The sequence below is a fragment of the Gopherus evgoodei genome, chromosome 20 (genome assembly GCF_007399415.2).
Source record: "Gopherus evgoodei ecotype Sinaloan lineage chromosome 20, rGopEvg1_v1.p, whole genome shotgun sequence".
NCBI lineage: Eukaryota > Metazoa > Chordata > Testudines > Testudinidae > Gopherus > Gopherus evgoodei.
The window spans coordinates 8,259,134-8,277,627 of record NC_044341.1 but is presented as its reverse complement, the minus strand read 5'-3'; the positions used below and the strand labels follow the sequence as shown (position 1 = coordinate 8,277,627).

The 18,494-nt window shown below is 44.0% G+C and overlaps 1 protein-coding gene across 1 annotated transcript in view; it reads left to right on the top strand.

Annotated features, from left to right (window-relative positions):
• The window catches only part of MYOM3 (myomesin 3), a 57,085-nt gene that overhangs the window by 24,451 nt on the left and 14,140 nt on the right, over nt 1-18,494 (top strand). The window contains exons 14-26 of the mRNA XM_030539207.1: nt 668-795; nt 1,699-1,882; nt 2,830-3,004; nt 4,276-4,397; nt 5,083-5,270; nt 6,329-6,455; nt 7,631-7,809; nt 7,887-8,001; nt 11,658-11,814; nt 13,953-14,062; nt 14,974-15,018; nt 15,487-15,623; nt 17,732-17,876. Of these exons, the coding sequence (XP_030395067.1) occupies nt 668-795; nt 1,699-1,882; nt 2,830-3,004; nt 4,276-4,397; nt 5,083-5,270; nt 6,329-6,455; nt 7,631-7,809; nt 7,887-8,001; nt 11,658-11,814; nt 13,953-14,062; nt 14,974-15,018; nt 15,487-15,623; nt 17,732-17,876 (1,812 nt within the window). The remainder of the gene's footprint in view (nt 1-667; nt 796-1,698; nt 1,883-2,829; nt 3,005-4,275; nt 4,398-5,082; nt 5,271-6,328; nt 6,456-7,630; nt 7,810-7,886; nt 8,002-11,657; nt 11,815-13,952; nt 14,063-14,973; nt 15,019-15,486; nt 15,624-17,731; nt 17,877-18,494) is intronic.

The window sequence follows — 18,494 nt, the reverse complement described above, 5'->3', positions numbered from 1 at the left end:
TGTGTTACCAGCTGAACTCCTGCGAGGGAGCTGTATCTGGAGCTTGAGGAACGTGGCCATAGGATTAAGAAGGACAACAAGGTTCTAGTAATGTGCACCGTAAAATCCTCTAATGTTTTGAAACTGGGTGTAATGGAAAGAGGAACTGGCAAAGTAATGTACTCAGCTCAGTGGTTTGAGCATTGGCCTGCTAAACCCAGGGTTGTGAGTTTAATCCTTGAGGGGGCCATTTAGGGAACTGGGGTAAAAATCTGTCTGGGGATTGGTCCTGCTTTTAGCAGGGGGTTGGACTAGATGACCTCCTGAGGTCCCTTCCAACCTTGATATTCTGTGATTCTAAGGTGGACACTGCAGGCCAGATCCTGGGCCCTTTGTACCTCCAGAGCAAGTGAGAGTATGATGACAACTATGTCCCTTTATTTAAACAAGAAGATGAGAACAAAGAATTAAATAATTTATCGTTAAAAATTATCAGAACATTGACAACCAAATGAATAGGAGGAAGTTTTCCCTCTCTAACCCCAATGCATGCAAAGGGGTTAAAGGCCTCTCCTCTACACCAGAGGAGTTTACCTGATACTGAAAAAGCATAACATCCTTGTTTAATAGGAGACTCCTTTCTTGGTATGTTATCACTGAACTGGTATCAAATTCTGGCTTCCCACAGGCAAGATTAAAATTCCTCTGCCACCCACTAATGTTCACGCAAGTGAGATCAGAGAAAATTATGTGGTCCTCTCTTGGGATGAACCAGATCCCAGAGGCAAGGAGCCACTGAGTTATTATGTGGAAAAGGTAAGGAAATAATCTACGGAAGGGTGAATATTACCACTCTGGAGACTGGCAGTGGAACACATCCTCTTCCACCTCTAGGTTATCGCTCAGAGTCCAGCACAGGTCAGTAGTGACAGAATGCTGTTTTGATGGCTTGTCAGTGGCGGGCTGTGTACAATGAGTGAGTGAGTCTCAATTCCTTGAAGACAGGCTTTCCACATCACAAAGGCACTAGCACAACTGGTGCCCTTGAGGGTAGCCTCAGCAGAGAGGCAATGAGGTATGGATGCTGAGCTACGCTCTCTCTCCGAAGCATGGCCAGTCCAGATCTGGAACAAGACACATGGAGAGGGCAGTGTGTGAGGAAACTGTCAGTGCGATCCACATTGTGTGGGTAACTGGAGGCCTACTGCCTCCAAAATGGCCCTTTCAGCCTTTCACTAGTACTAAATTTACAAGAGCATAAATCCAGATCCTGTTGCCTGACCCATGATGATGAGCTGACGCGCAGGCGGGGAGGAAGGAATCTTCCTTCCATAGGCCACATGTGGAAGGCTACTCCACCTATATGGATGGAGTAATCTCCACTCGGCCTAACCCAGCCATCAGCAGTAGAGAGGATGGGAGGAACTGCACAGTACCAAACAGTCTGGGTTCTCCTCCATCCCTTCCCTGCTCCTTTCATATCTTACCCCCACATGTCCATTCCCCACCTCCACAGTAGCACTTCACCACCTCTGCTGCAAAGGGGCCCTTCATGGCTGATGAGGAAGGGGCTAGATTGGTCCCCAAGAAATACTGAGTTCAGGTAAAAAAGATCTTTATTTTAAATACAGCACACAGTTACGCTGTAGGGCCAGGGAGTAACCACTCCAGACAGTTTTCATCTCTCTGGATTGTAAATTACCATCTTTTCCTTTCCAGTCCATTGCAGGCAGCAACTGTTGGCAAAATGTCAATCTGGAAATGGCGGTGAATTCCCCAAGATTTGCACTCTTTGATCTTGTGAAAGGAAAATCATACTGTTTCCGAGTGCGATCTGCTAACAAATACGGAGTAAGCGAGCCGTCCTTGCCCAGTGAGCCCATTACTGCTGGAACAACATTAGGTAACAATACAAAACAAATGACACTAATAACATGGAAAAGGTGATACATCATAACACTAGCATTGGCTTATTTTCTCTTTCCTTTGTGCATTGCGGTACACCATTACAGCTCTCACTTGGACTTCAGGAAGTCTCTCAAAGCCTTCAATCCACACTTAATTACATTGCAGTTGCTCAGCACACAGTGTAAATCTAACCAACCAATGAGGCTGGAATTAAAGTTATTAAAAAGAGGAAACCGATCAAGTCCCTATATTCCATTCCAAGCATACTTCTGGGACTCACTCAAATGCCTCCTGTGTCGTGCATGCTCTAAGACATATGTAGCACATAGCAGAACAAGAAGGAAGGCCACAGCCTCATTCTGCAATGATGGATGATGGAGTCAGTCTCTGGGGAGTCCAGGATGAGCAGCAGCAGGACACGGGATGTTTGGTTGGGTGGGGACAATTGTGTAATATTTGGGCTGTGATGTCTAGAATACGAGGAGGCAAAGACTCGTACCCATGTTTCCCATGTGTCACGCTAAAGTTAGGCTACTAGGCCTCGTGCTGGCCTTTTTAATTCTCTCGTTTAAAGGTGGCCTGAAGTTCACTGATGGTGTTCTGTGCCTCTGGCTGCTCCCATCCAGTGTGACCTTTATATTTTGGTCCCAAAACAGCATGTGGAGTTGGGAATTGGGGCCTGATTCTCCTCTGATTTAGGTAGGTGTCAACCCCAGGAGTAACTCCAGTGATATCAATGGAGTTACACTGGTGTGAGAGAAGAATGAGGCCTTAAAAATCCAGAGACAGACAAGCCCACAGGCTGCAAGCAGGAGTGTGCTCTGCTTTGGGAAATGATGCCCCGGCCATGGGGGTATCAAACATCCCAAGTCACCCCTGGTACTGAGTTACAATTTTTAAATAGAATAAACTTATTTTGTTCCATTTTTTCTCCTTTTTCAGCTCCCCTCCCACCTCCCTCTCAGGTTCTAGCTTTCAGAGACAGCAAGACGTCTGTTGTTGTGCATTGGGATAAGCTGAAGGAGGGTCAGGAGCCCCTCGGCTATTACATATATTGTCGGGAGGTTGGGACAGATGAATGGCAGACTGTCAACAATAAACCTGTGACATGTAACAAGTGAGTTCAGCAATTGACCTCCATTCAGCAAATATGGTGCATTCACTTGGATTTTTGTGTTTATGGTATGAATGGGGTGCAGATAAAAAAAGAATTTCCCTACATATATGTGCACATGTAGCACACATCTGAAACCTTTGCTTGTTTTTAGAACCGAACCACTGTTCAGGTTCTGGAATGTCCAGATTTAATTTAACATCTGAGGCAAGTTAACGTGTGGGGCAGCAAAGTAGCACAGGTTTCCATGTGTTGTCAGAGCACAGTCATCACTGGGGAGGTAAATCTCGCAGTGTCTGTGGAACGACAGACCATTTGTATTTGCTCTATGGTAGAACAAGGGAATCCCTCTTGTTATAGGGCCTGATGTAAATGAAATTACAAAATGCCTATAATAAAACCAACACTTATATAGCACTTTACCAAGAAGCGCAGTATCGTTATCCCTATTTTACAGATGGGGAAATTGAGGAACAGGGAAGGGAAAGTGACGTGCACAAGGTCACCAGCAGTCCAGTGGAAAAGTCAGGTCTCCTGGGTCCCAGTCCAGGGGTCTATCCACTAGGCCACACTGCCTCAGAAAGCACAATTTTGGACAGTGGGCAGGTATGTTCTGAAATAAATGCTTCTCAGGGAATGCGTTTTAGGAGATGCTCAGCACATGCTCAGTCACCCCATGAATAAAATGCACTGGGGCTCAAAAAGGGCAGGTGGCATCAGAGCATAGATACCTGTTAGGCTGAAATTCAATGGGGCCGGATTCTCATTTACACAAAGGTCACTTCACAGCAGTCTGGCAGCATAAAGAGATCTCAAAGTGAGTGTAAACTTTAAGTCCTCTTTCCACAGGCAGAGTAGTGTAAAAGGACCTTACTGTGAATGAGACTCTGATCCAATAAGAAGAGCGAGGAGATAGCCATTAAACACCCTCTCTTTCCAAGTTTGCCCTGGTGCAGAAGGCCTTCACTAAAGTGTCTTTTATTGGGTCCAGATGTTGAGAGGTACCGAATGTCCACAACTCCCCTTGATTTCATTGGGAATAGTGGTGCCTAGAATCAGCTGAGTAACTCTCAAGATCTGACCCCTATTTACTGATTGTTCAATAGGTATCACTTGTGTGAGTCAATGCACTTTAAGCTATAGGGGTAAATAACCATGTGACACAGAAATAAATAACACACTGATAAAATTATTGAAATGCCATTTTTTTTTCCAAAGGGCTCTTTGCCTTTCTTTGAACAGCTATGTGCAAGCAAATTAATGATCTCTCATAGGTTTACTGTTCCAGGGCTCAAGCCTGGGAAGGAGTATGTATTTTGTGTGAAATCTGTCAGTGAAGCAGGAGTGGGTGACAGCTCACCAGAATCTGACCCTATCATTGTGAGGCCGGCTATCTGTAAGTATTGCATTGCACACACACACGCACACAAAACTAGCTCTCTCATCAGAGTATCTTTTATGCACAGTTGGGTCTAGCCACTTGTAAATGATCCCACCCTTAGGCAGCTAGAGGTAGAGGGGGCTTTATTCTCTCCTGCCTTGCAGCTTGTCTCATCATTTGCACTTGTGCAAAGTGGCTGTAGAACGTTATCACTCTGATTTGTTAGTGTTTCACATTGCATTGCATGCATTTGGCACAGGTAAGGGACCACACAAAATGCAAGAGAGCAGAGAATCTGGTTCAGTATCTTCCACTTCTCTGGTGCAGACGTTATTAGTAGCCTCCCAGCAGTCACGTCTTGTGCCTTCATCGTTCTCCATTATCTCACACTGCTGCCTTCACCCCACCCTCTCTTTAATCTGCCCTGCACCAGTTAAAACTATAAAGCTCTGAAACACCCAGGAGTTTTCCCACAATTTAAATGAAAATCAGGCCCATTTGAAGGCCCCTTTACATTGCTAGAGTAGTGTAAAGGGGCCTTAGTACAAATGAAAATCAAGCCTGGTGTGAACATGCATGGCACAGATAAGTCACTCTAACTGATTCAACGTTAACAGCTCTTTTCTGGATCACCAGCAGGATCCCAAATCTACGTCATACAATATCTATTTTCCTTTCTCTCTCTTTGTCATCATCTTAGCTCGTCCGTCAGCCCCACGTGATTTTGCCCTGCTGAGCTGTGGGAGGAACGACATGACTATTGGGTGGAAAGCCCCAAAGCACAAAGGAGGAGGAAAGATTCTGGGCTACTTCCTGGATCAGCATGATGCTGCTGAGCTAGGCTGGCATGAAGTCAACATCAGACCTATTGCTCAACGAGTTTACAAGGTATTGATTTCATAATGCAATACTGCATTTCTGTGTGAGGCAGAGGAAGTGGTGACTATATGAAGAGGTGAGCCATTTTCCTCCTCCAGTCTTGACCCTTCTGTATCCCAGACCCCCTCCCCATCTTGCTCTTTCCCTGTTCTTCATCCCACACCTTTGAGTGTCCCCAGTAAGTCTGACAACTTCTCTGCTGGACATTGAGGATGCAATTCAGTTCAAGTTTGTCCCACATTCTGATGCCCAGTGCATTCTCGAGCTGTTTAGAGCGTTCTGAGTAATAAAAAGTTGCTGCTATTTCTAATTCATCATAATTCAGCATCAAACATGTCCCTCAATAATTATTCTACAGGGTTACTAAGAGCCTGTGAGGTTTCATTCCAGCTCATCAGAAAGAGCAATCAAGCCCTTTATGGCATGGGGTGTGAGGGCTACCACCCGAGGACCTAGGCCACACAGTAGGTCAGAGCTCAGCTGTGTGGACTGAAGAGCTTCCCTGTTTGCGAGGTGTAGGATATCTGTTGCAGGCTGCGTGTGTTAGAGCAGAAAGCCAGGAGAAGCAGTTGTAAGTGTGACTTGAAGCGGAAGTAGAGGGACATGGCTCCTTGGGCACCGAGCTGGCAGGAATGGCAGACCTAGGGATTTCTGAGCAAAGAAATGGCCTGCTGTGGTTTGTTCCTACTTTGTTCAGGGAAACAAGACATAAGTACCAGATTACACCAAGACTATACCTGACTCGCATCACTCATTCCTCCTCCTAACAGAAACAACCCTGCAAGACCCCAAATTTTGACTAACCATTCGGGCCAAAGGGGCAACAGTATGTTTTAAGGATATCTTAATTGGCAGGTTGCTCTTGTCTTTCCTAATACAATGTGTACGCAGGATGTTTTTAACAGATGCATTGAATTATCTACAAAAACTCTTTGTTAATAGGTTGGGAGGGGATTTTATAAGTCCTTTCCATGCCATCCTAAAAGCATGCCCTTAAAGATCCCAGTTACAAACGCTCTGTACAATACAAGGCTATGCTAATAATCTCTTTGTTTCTGTCCTCAAAGGTTACCAACCTCAATGAAGGACATTTCTATGAGTTCCGTGCTTGTGCGACTAACATGGCGGGAGTGGGGAAAGTATCTGAACCCAGTGACTTGTTCAAATGTGAGGAATGGACGATGCCGCAGCCAGGTAAGGACAACGTATCACCAACAGCCAGAAAATAATTCCAGGGACATTCACTATCCCCCTTTCATAAGATAAACTGACTTACTCTTCGGTGATGATATGAGATTTTTGGAAAACAGTGGATTTGGTTGTATTGATGAGCTCCGGTAAAAACCCTGGATCCAAACACACCAACTTTGGGAAAGTTTGGATCAGGAGCTGTATTGTGATCTACATAGCCGACAGACCCAGAAGCCCGGATCAGAGCTTGTGATAAATAAAGGGGAGGGAGGTAACTCCCCTTGATGGACACCCAGCCAGCTGTTCTTTACTTGCTTTACAGGTAAAGCAAATAAAGAATAGCTCCCAAGAGGGATTTTACAGCTAACTGGCTGGCTGGGTGTCCATCAAAGGGAGCTACCACCTCCCTACCCTCCTTTATTTATCACATAGCTCCTTCCACATTTTGGGAAGGCTGGGGCTGGAACCTGTGCCAGAATTTTGCAGCTTGGGTCCATCTCCCAGTCATGCTGGTGACTTGGGAATCTGAATCCCCTTCACTAAAATGTTAGCGTACATGTCACCAGGCAAGGAGATACAAACTGTGCTGGTCCTGGAGAAGCATCACTTACCTCATGCACAGAGGTGCAGATCCACATGGCCTGTTACCTTTGGGCCATCTGTTTCCTGGGACTGTATTAAAGGAACAAAAGAAAAAGAAAAGTCATCTGCTACAAAATAAAGCAGGCACCTCAGGCGCTGAGAGCTCTTCCTCAGATCATGAGGAGAAGCCCTATGGAACAGGAATCATCTTTTTGTTCTGTTTGTACAGCGCTTAGCACCATGTGACCCTAGTCCATAATGGTGCTACAGTAATACAGATAATAAAGAAGAAGAAGGATCATTGCTACACTATGCCATGTAGCCAGTTGGGAGCCCTATGCTCTGGAATCCTGTTGCCAGAGAATGGGGAACCCTGATGCACTATGTAAAGCTCTCTGTATGTTACATCATTACAAACGATGTTAAACAGGACAACATGGCCACTTTCATACAAATCCTGCTGGAGGAAGGACCTCTTCTGAGCCCATCATTCATTCGTTGCCCCAACCCTGCGATCTGAGTCTCACACCAGAGGCACGTTACTGCATCATCAGTTCTGATGTCCCAGTTTGACAGTCTGCCCTTCATCCAAACAGGCCCCCCCTATGATGTGAGGTTCACCGAGGTGCGGGACGCAAACCTGATGCTGCACTGGGAAGCACCGTTGTATACAGGAACAGGTCCAGTCACTGGATATTACATTGATGTCTGCGAAGAGGGGTCAGAGGAATGGAAGCAACTAAATAAGCAGCCGACAGCCAGCACCCACATGAGGGTTTGTATATAAGCCTAGCAGGCAAGCATTCCTTATTATTTAGTATGGTGTTCATTCGTTATATTGGGTTTCTGCAGGTTTCTGACCTGGAGACGGGGAAATGCTATATTTTCCGAGTACGGGCATTGAACAAGGCAGGGATTGGTCCACCTTCCATCCCCTCGGATCCTGTGGTGGTTGAAACCAAACCAGGTATGAACCTGAGAGTGAACAAATTCTGTCTTGGTTGAGTGCCTCTCAATAAAAAGACACTAGGGTCAATTGTGCAGGCTGTGGTGTGAAGGGAAAACAGAGTATTCTAGCTACATCTCCAGTCTCTGTTACCATAGGGTCTGAGCACCTCACAATCTCTAACATTTTTATCCTTCCTTGCAGTATGCTGTGAAGTAGGGAAATGCTAGATTTCCCTGTAGCACAGAGACACTCAGTGATTTGCTATACTTCACACACAAGTCCATGGTAGAGCAGGGACTTGAACACAGGTTTCCCCAGTGTAAGGTGAGTGTCCTACCCAATGGACTATCCTTTCTCACTACTGATTAGCTAAGTTTACAGTTCATCTTGTGCTATGATAAAAGTTTGCAATGTGTGTGAGAGTACCCACTACACCTGCAGTGCAAACAGAATCACAAGAGAGTAGGGCTGGGAGGGGGGGAATCTTAAAAGATCCTCTAGTCCAGCCTCCCACACTGAGGCTGAATTAAGTATAACGGACCAGCTGGCTTGCTTAGTGCATATTAACATGCTTCACAGTTGGACCATGTGCAATAAAACTGGTCCCATTTTGTTTTTCAGTCTGCATGGATGTAGTCCGTTCTGTCCTGCTAAATGAGATTAATTTAGCCCTGGCATAAACTCATTTTATTTCATTTCAGTGCAGTTATACCAAGGATGAATTTAACCCTTTGCTTTAGGGGAAAAAACTGTTTATCACAACAGCCCAAGCATCCACAGGAGGGGGGTTTGCTACATATCTCAGAGATGCTGTGCTGTGATTTTTAATGGGGTACACCAAGACAGGTTTCTCTAAAAATCTTATTAATACTCTGATAAAAATCTGCTTATTAAATGTTTAGTTCCTTTTTTATTTATTTTTAACAATAGCAAATGGAGTGACAAGATTAAAGAGCATCTCTGTAGAGGAAAAATACCAAAAAAACCCCACCACGTAGCATTCAACTTCAATAAAGGGAACCACACAAAAATGAGGAAGGTAGTTAAATGGAAATTAAAAGGAACCATCAACAAGGGTGAAATGCCTGCAAACTGCAAGGAGACTATATAAAAACACCATAGAGGCTCAAACTAAATATATACCTCAAATAAAAAAATAGCAGAAGAACCAAAAAAAAAAAAAAGAGTAAAAGAGGCAGTTAGAGGAGAAAAAGGCATCCTTTAGAAATTTGAGGTCAAAACCAAGTGAGGAAAATAGAAAGGAGCATGAACGCTAGCAAGTCAAGTGTAAAAGTAAAATAAAGCAGGCCAAGAAAGAATCTGAAGAGCAACTAACTAAAGACACAAAAACTAACAGCACAGTATTTTTAAGTAGATCAGAAGCAAGAAGCCTGCAAAATTGTCAGTATGGGCGCTGGATGACTGAGGCACTAAAGGAGCACTCAAGGAAGACAAGGCTGATGTAAAGAAGCTAAATGAATTCTTTGCATTGGCCTTCACTGCAGAGGATGTAGGGGAGACTCCCACAGCTGAGGCATTCTTTTGACGGGACAAATGTGAGGAACTGTCCCAGACTGAGTTGTCAAGAGAGGAGGTTTTTGAACAAACAGATAAATTAAACAGTAATAAGTCACCAGGACTAGATAGTATTCACCCAAGAGTTCTGAAAGAACTAAAATATGAAATTGCAGAACTATTAACAGTATGTAACCTATCACTTAAATCAGCCTCTATTGCAGATGACAGGAGGGTAGCTAATGTAATACTGATTTTTGAAAAAGACTCTAGAGGCGATCCTGGCAATTACAGGCTGGTAAGCCTAACTTCAGTACCAGGCAAATTTGTTAAAACTATGATAATTCTGTTCTTTACTAGACACATAGATAAACATGATATGCTGGGGAAGAGTCAACACAGCATTTGTAAAGGGAAATCATGCCTCACCAATCAATTAGAACTCTTTGAGGGTACCAGCAAATATGCGGACAAAGGTGAACCAGTGGATATAGTGTACTTGGACTTTCAAAAAGCCTCACCAAAGGTTCTTAAGCAAAGTAGGCAGTCCTGGGATAAGAGGGAAGGTCCTTTCATGGATTAGTAAGAGGTTCAAAGATAGGAAACAAAGGGAAGGAATAAATGGTAACAATGGAGATAGGTAAACAGCGGGTCCCTCAAAGATCAGCGCGGGGATCTGTGCTGTGCAATATATTTATAAATGATCTGGAAAAAAGGGTGAATAGTGAAGTGGCAAAATTTGCAGATGATATAAAATTACTCATGATAGTTAAATCCAAATCTGACAGCAAATTGTACAAAGGGATCTAACAAAACTGGGTGACAAAATGGCAGATGAAATTCAATGTATGTTGATAAATACAAAATAATGCACATTGGGAAAAAATAATCCCAACTATACATACAAAATGATAGGGTCTAAATTAACTGTTACCACGCACGAAAAATCTTGGCATCAATGTCAATAGTTCTCTGAAAACATCCACTCAATGTGCAGCGGCAGTCAAAAAGCTAACAATATTAGGAACCAATAAGAAAGGGATAGATCAACGGTCGGCAACCTTTCAGAAGTGGTGTGCCAAGTCTTCATTTATTCACTCTAATTTAAGGTTTTGCATGCCAGTAATACATTTTAAGGTTTTTAGAAGGTCTCTTTCTATAAGTCTATAATATATAGCTAAACTATTGTTGTATGTAAAGTAAATAAGGTTTTTTAAATGTTTAAGAAGCTTCATTTAAAATTAAATTAAAATGCAGAGCCCTCCGAACTGGTGGCCAGGACCCAGGCAGTGTGAGTGCCACTGAAAATCAGCTCGTGTGCCAAAGGCGGCATGCATGCCATAGGTTGCCTACCCCTGGGATAGATAATAAAACAGAAAATATCATAATACCACTATATAAATCCATGGTATGCCCACACCTTGAATACTGCATGTAGTTCTGGTCATCATAATCTCAAAAAACATATATTAGAATTGGAAAAGGTGCAGAGAAGGTCAACAAAAATGATTAGGGGTGTGGAATACAGCTTCCATAGAAAGAGATAAACAATACTGGAACTGTTCATCTAAGGAAAAAGACAAGTAAGGGGAATATATGATAGAGGTCTATAAAATCATGAATGGTGTGGAGAAAGTGAATTAAAAAAGTGTTACTTACCCCCTCACATAACACAAGAACTAGGGGGTCACCCAAAGAAATTAATAGGCAGCAGGTTTAAAGCAAAAAAAGAAAGTACTTCTTCACACAATGTGTGGAACTCATTGCCATGGGATGTTGCGAAAGCCAAAAATTTAGCTGGGTTCAGAAAAGAATTAGATATGTTCCTGAAGGATAGGTCCATCAATGGCTATTAGCCAAGATGGTCAGGGACCCCATGCTCTGGGTATCCCTAAACCTCCAAATGCCAGAAGCTGGAACTGGATGACAGAGGATGGGTCATTGAAAACTGCCCTGTTCTGTTCATTCCCTCTGAAGCATCTGGCACTGGCCAAAGTCAGAAGACAAGATACTGGGCTAAATGGACTGTTGGTCTGACTCAGTATGGCCATTATGTTCTTATTTCACAACGTCCCTCGGAAGCTTATCCCAGTGCTTAACTATCTTTATAATTAGAAATTTTTTTCTAATGTTTCCAAAATTTTGTTTCTCTTATGCAGGCACAAATGAGATTGAACTGGGAGTGGACAAAGAGGGCTTTGTTTACATGGCTTTTGAAACTCCTGATATGTGTGACTCTTCTGAATTTATCTGGTCAAAGGATTATGAGGGACCTCCAGATCCTAATCGAGTCAAAATTGAAGATAAAGGCAACAAGTAAGTGGGCCGGGCACATTGGAAAAATGAGCATTGGAAGGTGGGGCAGACGGCTGTTTACACACTAAACCTGGGAAAATCATCAGGACAAAATATTTTCCAGAGAAACCACGGAAAGCAAAGCTTTCAACCTCCCAACCCAAACATTCAACCTCTCCATTAGAGATGGTTGAAGAACCAGATAGAAAATGTAAGATCCTTCCTCTCGCCCTTCAAACCTCAGATGAACATTTGCACATTTATGACACATCTGAAAATGAACCCAAACTCCCAATCTCATTAGGAACTCCAGACAACACTGCTGATGTTATACCAGGGATGAATTTGGCCCATTGCTTCTATTTCCCAAGCAAATCTGGACCACTATCCTGACTTCCAAATGCACAGCCCATGATGTGTGGAGCTCAGTTAGGCCTAGAGCATCACAGAAAGGAAGAATCAGAGTTGTTTTTTTGCTGAGGCCAGGGGTGGCTCTAGGCACCAGCAAAGCAAGCAGGTGCTTGGGGCAGCCCATTTGCAGGGGCGGCAGCCGGCACAGATCCAGCCTGGGAGCTGAGAACCAACAGGGGGCCCTGGGAGCTGTAGTTCCTTGGTTAGCTCCCTGCCTATAGAGCCAGCCCTGGAGCAGGGAAAGAATTACATTTCCCAGCATTCCCTTGGCCGCTATCAACAGGAAAGGGAGGGGGAGGGAGTATGGTAGCTGAAACCTCATGCTGCAGCTTGCTGTCTATGGAGATCTCACTGCTGGAGCGGGGTGGCACTGTGAATGGGGAACAAGTGTGCTCAACGAGTAGAAGGCTTTGGCCCAGATATCCCCTTCAGAAGACTTCCCCAGACTGGATTAGAGATACTGGTGTGACCTCACCTTGCAGCCTCCAAAGAAAGAATTGGATGGACTAAATGGACAGTGCCCCTCTTTATCTGAAGCCTAGCAAGGGAGGTATGTGGATCCCACTAGAATTTAAAATGAAAAGTAAGGGAGGGGAGGCTCTATTCGACCTGGGCAGCTTTAGATACGATGCCAGGCACGTAGGAGGATTTCCACTTCTGAGCCATGGAAGTAGAAATTGACTTTTCCTTTCCAGATTTAGCTAATATTGAGAAAGGGAATCTAGCACCTGCCTTCCAGATTTGAACACCTCAAAATTCAGGAGTGCTCAAGCTCAATTTGGGCAGCTGTTACTTTATTTCTCCCAAATCAAATATACTGATCCACTGTAACTTGCTGTAGAAAAAGTAGGATAAAATTGAGCAAGAAATGCTTCCCAGTGGTTTTTAGGACTGGAATTGCTATTTACAACAGCCATTGCCTTTTTTTTTTTTTTTTTAGTTGTATTTGTTTAAAAGGAAGACAGTGATATTACACTGGCAAATTCCCCATAGAAACAAAGAGTGGAACAAAAGAACAATAAAGGCATCTCAACTTTTCCTCATTTATGGAGGACAGTCTTATAATATGCATCCAGATATCCTCCAATCACACAAGCTGAAAATTGTTCCACTTTACTGCAGTTCTGTAACCATATGGGAACCAATTCTGTCTGTGTTCTGTGCACATCCAAAATTCCTGCTGAATGACCCGCCATGGGAACGAGTTACCAGTGACCCAGGGCTGGGGCGGAAGGAGGGTGCAGGTGGGTGGGGAAGAGCACAGGACTGGGGCGGCAGGGGGTGCGGATGGAGGGGGCAGAGCCCAGGGCTGGGGCGGCAGTAGGTGTGTGGGTGGGGGGACAATGGTGGGGGGGAAGAGGGGAGCGCAGAGCTGGGGTGGCACAAGGTGTGTGAGGGGAGAGCCCAGGGCTGTGGTGACAGGGGGTGCAGGTGGGGGGGTGAGAGACCAGGGCTGGGGCAGCAGGGGGTGCAGGTAGGTGGGGAGAGCACAGGGCTGGGGCAGCAGTCGGGTGCGGGGGGGGAGCCCGGGGCTGGAGTGGGGGCAGGCAAAATTTGTTTTGCTTGGGGCAGCAAAAAACCTAGAGTCAGCCCTGGCTGAGGCTTTAAGACATTTTGGCTGTGCTACCCCCACTGTTGCATTCAAATTACTACGTTTGCTCCTCTAGATTTACAAACTTTGTTGCATTCTCCTCTCAAATAACCCTATTTTAGACAGTCTCCTAATGTGTTTCTTTTTCTTCTTTAAGATCTAAGATCATACTGAAAAATGCATCAGAAAAGGATCTGGGGACATATTCAGTGGAAGTAACTGATGTAGATGATGAGATCTCAGCCAGCCATACTTTAACCCAGGAAGGTAAAAATCCATAATTACAAAAATCTTCCCATGTGCTGTAATTTGTTAACTCCAAATGGCTGAGCAAAAACTCTTCCTAGACCTTTAGGAGATGAAGTGGTGCCATATAATGGCAATAGAAAGGAGATTTTCTATCCTTTAAATGGCCAGATGTGACTGATTACTTCTGTGGTATGAGAACTTGAAGGTCATGACATACGGCATCAGAAAGGAAATGTTCTCATAGCCTCAGGGCTTAAAATGCTGCAGTGCCACAGCCACTACTTATGCCAACAGGAGAACCCCTCCCATCAGCGTAGCTAATCCACTTCCTTGAGAGGCAGTAGCTAGGTCGATAGAAAAATTCCTCTGTCGACCTACTGCTGTCTACGTGGGGATTTAGATTGTCTTAACAACACTGCTCAGGGATGTGGATATTTCAAACATCTGGCCAACATAGATAAACCAACCTAATTTTGCGGGGAGGGATAGCTCAGTGGTTTGTGCATTGGCTTGCTAAACCCAGGGTTGTGAGTTTAATCTTTGAGGGGGCAAGCTAGGGCAAAATCAGTACTTGGTCCTGCAAGTGAAGGCAAGGGGCTGGACTAGATGACCGTTCAAGGTCCCTTCCAGCTCTATGAGATAGGTATATCTCCATTATTATTATTACTAGGCCTCAGAGTTTTGCATATTACCACAATATTACAGTAATTTAGGCTTTTTTAAAAGCTGTTTCTCTAACTGATGCCATCAGCACTGGATATTATTTTCCCAGCTTCTTCTAAACCCTTCAGCTATGACTTGTTTTGTACCTTTTAAGGACTACTTGACCTGGATGATGAAGGGTCTGTTAACAAGATAAATTGGTAATGAGTTTTGGTTTCAGTTTGGCTTTACTGACCTAAGTCCTGTGCTGTTTTTTGCATTTTCAGAACTGGACAAATTGCGGAAAATTAGTCATGAAATCAGAAACCCATGTAAGTTGAACTAGTGGCAACTGGCATTTGGGACCAGCATACACAGACTTTCCTGGGGACTGTGGGAAGACTTTTGTGTGCCAGTGACCCTGGGAGCTATGACAACAGGACTTCGATCTCTTGGTAGGGCCACCCAAGCTGGACAGGTCAACGGGGGGGACCAGATGAAGAGCCATCCACTGGCCCTCCAGGCTGGGGGTTGAATGATAGGCCATTCAAAACTAAGTTATGGAAAGACAGTACGGTAGTCATTCCAGCAAAGACATGATAGACAGGGATGGAGGAGCCTTGTTCTGCCCTGAGTGACATCTGATAGCACGGGAAGGATTCAGATTCAGATATAATGCATAGTAAGGGTGAAATCCTGACCTCATTGAGATCAATATCTAAACTCCGTCTGATACCGATTGGATCAGGATTTTATCCTAAATCCTCAACCTTAACGCGCCACATTCCCTCTCCTTCCAGTGATTGAGCTGATCTCCGGGTGGAACATCGATGTCCTTGAGAAAGGAGAAGTGCGTCTGTGGCTGGAGGTGGAAAAGCTGTCACCAGAGGCAGAGCTGCATTTAATCTTCAATGGGAAGGAGCTTTCAAGCACTCCAGTACGTGTGTTGATTCTAAACTCCCAATGTGTGCGTGACTTCCTCTGACCCGTATTCACAATGGGCTAGATTGGCTCTATGAAACCAGAGTTCAGATTAGATCACAGATTCAGAAGCCTATTGTTCCCCATCATGTATTTTTATGCTTCTTTTCGAAGACTCTGGGCTTGATTCCACACTGTGCCTCAGCAGAGCTCCAGTGGTCTGACAGAGAGCCAGACACTGCTCCCAGATTCTCAGCTGTCAAGTCCCAGCATTAGTTTAAAGCCACTGATGTAATGTCCATTGGGCATCTTGTGCCAGCAGAGAACTGAGCATGACAGAACTTCACTCCACCCTGACCCCTTCCCATCCCTATTCCTGACACACACCCTACCTCTCCTTATACTGAGAAGGGAGTTGGGAGCAGCAATGAAGAATATGACACAGTTAGGCTGCAGAGCCACATCTATCAGCTTTGCACTAGCAGACATTCTCCCTGAACAGGGGGGCTCTCCAGGGACAATCTCCAACCATTTTAAGTTCACTTTACATTATAAGCGAGCTTGGTGCACCAAAGAATCCAATCCCCCATGAGTCATTTAGCCCTGGTGTAAGCATGTGCTAAGAAATACTGTCTTTGCCAGTTAAATGAGGGGAAGGGTTAATGCTGCCCCTTCTGTCCTACACAACAAGCCTGGCTGGTTTTCACACTCGTCTTTGAGTTGGCTGTGTATAAATCTTCTGGCTTTTGAGAGCAGATGCATGCAACCCATTTCCAAATTGCAGACATTGAAAATAACATTGCACCATGTATCACAAAGTACTCTTGCATTGTACATTTAAAAGAACATATTAACCCCTTTTTAGCCCTCCCATCCCAGAACCTAATGCTATATATGGTTTTAAAAGTATTTACTCTGGGGGACTGGACGGTTCAGAATTAAGAAAAGGATTATGGAACTATTCACCTGTGGTTCAAATGAAGTCTAACAATGTCAAAATAACAAAGTCATGGGTGTTTTGTGATAGGCAAAACCCAAAGCCTCTCCTAGCCTTCGTTGCCATGTGTTCTCCAGAGACAGAAAGTGTCTAGCAACATTCTTTGAGGCTTTTCATATGCAATCACTATCTTTTCTCGACTGTATAATTTAAGTGGTAATGCATGATTAAACAGTGCATGTCAAGCTCTTTGTATTGCTAATATTTGCTTGCAGCAAACAGGTTGACCACGACTAATGATGACAGCTAACATTTTTGAACATCTGATGGATTTAAGAGTGTGTGTATATAAAAGTTCATGGTATATTAGTGAGTGCATAGTGCCATGGGGTGGATGTGTTACCCTAGCTACCACCCAGAGGAGTGACTACTTGCAACACATGGCAGCTGCTTTCAAGAGCACTTTTTCATTACATAAAAATCCATGTGATCGCATAGAATCCTGGCGAGTTGGAAGGTTTAATACACAGCAAGGGAGAATCTATTGTACCATGTGTTATAGTGGAAACCTCTTAGGCTGTGTTCTCTGCAGAAACACCCTGCCACAAGTAGGTTCCCCTGCATTGATATGCAAACCTAGTAAACAAATGCATATGGACTTTTTAATAGAAAACAAAATTCATTTGGGAGTCAAATCCTGGACCATGATTACACCAGAGTAAGAGATGGGCATGGGGAGGGAGAGGGTTTGTTGGCCCCATTGTAGCCCTGGGTGTGTCTACACTGCAAAAAAAGGTACATTCTTAACTTGGGTTAAAATAGCAATGAAAACATGGAAACTCGACTTCTAACTTGGGTTAGCAACTCAAGTTCTACCCCAGGCTCCCTTACAGGGTTTCACTTGAGCTGCTATCTCGAATTAAGAACCACGCTGCCATGTCTTCACTGCTATTTTTACCCAAGTTGGCTAACCTGAGTTAAGAATATACCTTTTATAGGCAGTGCAGATATACCACAGGTAGCCAGGGGAAATATACCAGGATGGCTCTACAGGTGTAGAGTGAAGTTAAGATCTGTAGCTCCAGCCAGGCTCTATGTTGAAGAAGACATGGGGCCGGGATTTGGTGCTGGAATAATTTCCCTATGAAAAACTGACCAATTTACCCCCAATACTTTGTTTTACGTAGACACATAAGATAAACTTTGACAGAGCAAACGGCCTTATAGAACTAATAATCCAGGACTTCTGTGATGATGACAAGGGAACATACACAGCCCAGCTGCAAGATGGAAAAGCTAAAAACCAGTTCACTCTGGCTCTCGTTGATGACAGTAAGTAGAGATTCAGGACTTAATCCAAAGCCCACTGAACTCGGTGGGAGGTTTTCTACTGACTTCAGTAGGTTTTGGATCAGACCCTTAGAGAGAGTGCCAACTAATGACCACAAATGGTTTCCCACAGTTATACTGTGGGTAGTGATTGAAGGTATCACGTATTTATTTTAATAAATTTATTCAATGGCCAGAACCAGTCTTCCTGTAGAAACTATCTGAATGGCTCTTTAGCACAGATCCAAGCCTTTGGTTTTACATTTGGAGTCCTGGATAATAATCTTTGGCCCTGATAGGGCATCACAGCCATGGATCTGTGTTCATATATTTTCTTCTTTATTTGCTGTATACACATAATTCCCTCACAACAAACTATCTATTGACGCATAGAGGTTGATGGTGTGTACTGTGATTTTTAGTCTTTTTATCTTATCATAATATTGGCCTGAAAATTCAAGGATGTTAATAATTAAATCTGAATAATAAAGAAACTGCAGTGAATAGAGAAAGTCCATATGGCTCTGTAAGGTAAACAGTAAGGTGAACAGATAGGCCCGTTTATGCTAATGTACAGAAACATTTTGGCTCTTTATGAACAGCAAGTTGCAGTTTTTCCAG